General features: G+C 35.9%; 1 protein-coding gene across 1 annotated transcript; it reads right to left on the reverse strand.

The window, feature by feature from the left end:
* Positions 1 to 2,062: 2,062 nt before the first annotated feature.
* On the reverse strand, positions 2,063 to 3,547 carry LOC103495097 (uncharacterized). Its single transcript, XM_008456557.3, has one exon. The coding sequence runs from the start codon at positions 3,229 to 3,231 to the stop codon at positions 2,140 to 2,142; it is 1,092 nt and encodes a 363-aa protein (XP_008454779.2). The 5' UTR covers positions 3,232 to 3,547; the 3' UTR covers positions 2,063 to 2,139.
* Positions 3,548 to 4,046: the final 499 nt, after the last annotated feature.

Genomic DNA, 4,046 nt, shown 5'->3' on the forward strand with positions numbered 1-4,046 from the left:
TCTTTCAATAAATATTTAATTAATCCTAATTTCCATAAAATCAAACAATTCTCACCAAATATCTTAAAATACCACCTCAATAATTCCAACATAATTAAACTAAACTAAGATAATTAAATTTAAAAATTACCTTAAAATTTTTTGGGACGTTACAACAAGTCTGGCTTTGTATTTTATCTATAGTTCCACAAAGTTTGAGTTTCTTCCTTAGAACCCAATTGCACCCTAGTACTTTATGGGGGTAGGTCTCCCATATACCAAGTTCTATTTAACTCAATGTAAGCTATCTTATTGTCAATAGCCTCTTGCCATAAGTTTGCATTTAGAGGTGTTCAAAACAATTGAAAACCAAACCGAATCGTAGTCGAATCGAAACCGAAACAAAATCGAATGCATTCGATTCGATTAGACTTTTTTAAAATTGAAATCGTTTCTTATGCAGTTCGGTTCAGTTTAAAAAATTAAATCGATTCTAAAACCGAACCGAACTATTTTATTTTCAAAAAATTATACATACACACATATATATGTACATATATATATGTATGTTTATATATGTATACATATATATATGTGTGTGTGTGTGTATATATGTGTATGTATGTATGTATATAGATATATGTATGTATTTATGTATGTATATAATATAACTAAAAGCAGAAGCTTTCATCCCAGTGGCATTCGGTGCCACTAAGGCCCGAGATCCAATAACTAAAGGTAAAACAATATTTATGCACTTTGATTTGATTCTAATATTTATGCATAAGCGGTTTGGTTTCTATCCGGCTTTATTTATATATAAGAGATTCGATTTTGATTTGATTTTGACACAAGTGAGCCATTCGGTGCGGTTTTGGATGATATGTTTTTTGCATTTTGTGGTTCGGTGCGATTTCAGCTTTAAACCGAATCGAACTAAACCGAACAGTAAACACATGGCTTCTTTTAGATCTTTGGAATCTTCTTCAACATTGTCGATTTCGAAGCCATCTCCAAAATCTTTAATTATAAAAATTCTCTTGCTTCTTCTAGGCTCTAGATATGCTTAATCATTTGAAGTTTGAATCCTAACTAATGGCGATTACTAGAAGTCAAGTCCTTACTAGTTAGGCTAGTAGAGTTTAAGTCCCCACTATTTCTTGATTTAAAAGGAAATCTATCCTCAAAGAAGTCATCATCATTTGATTCTATAATCACTTGATTTACTAAGTCATAGAAACCTATAAGTTTTACTATTTACTACATAACCTATAAAGACACATACATACGCTCTATTAGCAAGCTTTACTACACAACCTATAAAGACACATACATACGCTCTATTAGCAAGCTTTCTTCTTTTAGGATATGGAATTCTTACATAGGCTAGATGCCCCTATGTTTTGAAACTTGCAAGTTTGGTTTCTTATTCTTAAAGACGAAATTGTATTTTTAGTCTTTGGTATTCTATTAAGAACATAACACACAATTTGAATAATTGCACCCCATCAATATGATGCAACTTCTGAATTAAGTAAAATAGCAATTGTTGATTCAGGTAAAGTTCTATTTTTTCTTTCAGCTTTGCAGTTCATTTTAGGAGAATAAAGTGTAATATAGTCATTAGTTATTAGATTAGAGACAGAGCTTTATGTTTAAATAATATTTAAATATTAAAAATATGAATACAACTCGAAAATGATAAAAATGATGAAAATGGTAAAAGTTGTAAAAAAATATATTTTTTGTCAATTTAAGTATAACTCGAGGAGTTAAAAACATATATTTTTAACAAAGGAGCCAAATGTTTGAATCTTTTGGAGTCTCACCCTATATTGCCTAGTCTAACACAATTGCAATGTTTTTCTACCAACTTGAACATAAACATAATTCATTTGATTTATGTTTATCATCAAATTTCCACCTCCACTCCTCTATGTTGTTGAGCTGTAAGATATTTTCTCACCAATATGTACCATAGCTCAAATGATTACATAATATAACTTCCCCAAAAGCTCATTGTCAGTACTGAAATATTGGTGAAGTGTTAAAAAAAACACTAACTAAAACAAAGAAAAGAACATTACAAGAATCAAGAGTGTACTGTTTATTCATGATGAAAAAAGAAAAGGAGAAACCAAAAAAGAAAGAAAGAAAAGATCAATTAGTTTTCTTGTCCATGTTCCCTATGAGTTGCTTCATTTGAAATCTCCAAAACAAGAAATAAGCCAATCCAAACCCAACCAATACATACACCCAAACCCTTTCTTCTTCACTCTCTTTGGCAGACCTCATTTCCTCTATACCAAACATCTCCCTTCCCAAATTACCATTTAACCCCTCATTCACATACCCATTCAATACATAAACTCTTCCCTCATTCCCCACAGTTACAGCAGTAGCAAACTTCTCTTCATCAAGGTCAATTTCGTCATAAACCACTCCCTCCCCCCAACTATCCTCACTCTTCAAGAACCACAGCTTTCTATAAGACACCACCAAAACGACGCCGTCTTTCCTCGCCGCTATCCCGTCCGCCCCTTTCAATTCTTTGTTAAGCAAAACCAACCTCGCCGTTCCGTCATCGGCGTCCACCTTGTACATCTTTCCCGTGTTCGATTGCACCACCAGAAGGTACCCTTTGCTTACGTAAACGGCGCCGTTTAGCCCTGAGGACGAGTACACTTCGTTCGGAGTTGCGGGATAGGAACTGTAACTCGCGGATTTCGAGAAGATCGAGGCTGATCCGTCTTTGTCTACCTTCCAGATAAAATTTCCGGCGGAGTTCGTGATGAAAGCGTTACCCTTGAAATCGACCGCGACGGCGTTCGCGACGGGGCGGTGACTGGAGGTTCCATCGGAAAAGAGAGGTGTTAAGGAGATGCGATGGCGAGATCGGAGGTCGTAAGCGGCGAGGGCGTTGAATTCTGGGAGAGGTGGGGCGGCGTGGACGACGGCGAGGAGGCGGCTGTTGACTGAATCGATGGCAAGGCCTAAGATCGAGACGTTTTCGGGGAGGCTGGGATCGCGGATAAGGGTTTCGGCGACGCCGGCGTCGGAGACGGAGACGAGAGTGCGGTGGTGGAGTGAGCCGACGACAAAATGCTGGGCGGATGTGTCCCAAACTAGGCCTTCCGGGTAGAGATTTGGGGATCGGAAATCGATAAGGTGGGGCTTTCGAGCTAGGGTTTGGGAGAGGAACAATTGGAGGAGGATGAATAGGAGAATTCGAGAGCGATTAATGGGCGCCATGGGGTTGACTTGTGATTAGTTTTGATGGATTGGTGAATTGAGGAAGGAATGTATTATAATAAGGAAGAAGACGGTGAACCGATTCACTGAAGAATAAGAACAAGAGAGCGAAGAGGAAAAAGGAAAAAGGGTCTGAGTTCTACTTTCTTAATTTTATTTATAAAATCAAGCTTTATTTAATACATCAAGTCAACAGCTTGGAGATATATAAATGAAAATTGACCAAAATAAAAACATTCTTACCCAAGCAAATTTACGGTTGGTAGACTTTCATACTCCTCTCATTCAAAAATTGTCTTAGTTCATAAAATAAATAAATAAATAAATAATAAACCTATAAAACATTTAATCACAACTTTCATCCCAAAAAAATGAATGAATATCAATGGCATACAAAATACCCAATCCACCAAAACACACTAAAAGAAGGGGATCCAACTGACTAAAATGGTTGAAGACAAAGTTCTCTCAATTCATCTTTAATTGTTCACTTTACTAATTACCTTAAGAACTAAAAGATTACTAATTTCTCCAAAGCTATCTTGATCGGTTCTTTTATTTGAGTTAATGATCTCTCACACTTGGTTGTCCATGTGTTGCCACAAAAAGATTATCATAGAATGAATTCTCGGAAAATTTCGAGTATTCTTCGTTTCTCTAATGATTTAAAGAGGAGCTTCAATGGGGTATATATAGATTTTGGAAGCAGGGGACAACTCCTAAAGACACATTTTCTTATTGAATTATGGGCATTAGAATATTCTTCGTCTTTTATGGCATTAAATGTTAGGTTTTATGTCCAACAACTGGTAGAT

Source organism: Cucumis melo, chromosome 10 (assembly GCF_025177605.1).
Source record: "Cucumis melo cultivar AY chromosome 10, USDA_Cmelo_AY_1.0, whole genome shotgun sequence".
Classification (NCBI taxonomy): domain Eukaryota; kingdom Viridiplantae; phylum Streptophyta; class Magnoliopsida; order Cucurbitales; family Cucurbitaceae; genus Cucumis; species Cucumis melo.

Excerpts from the sequence above, each read along its gene's own strand:
- LOC103495097 (XM_008456557.3), bottom strand. The coding sequence starts at position 3,231 with ATGGCGCCCATTAATCGCTCTCGAATTCTCCTATTCATCCTCCTCCAA.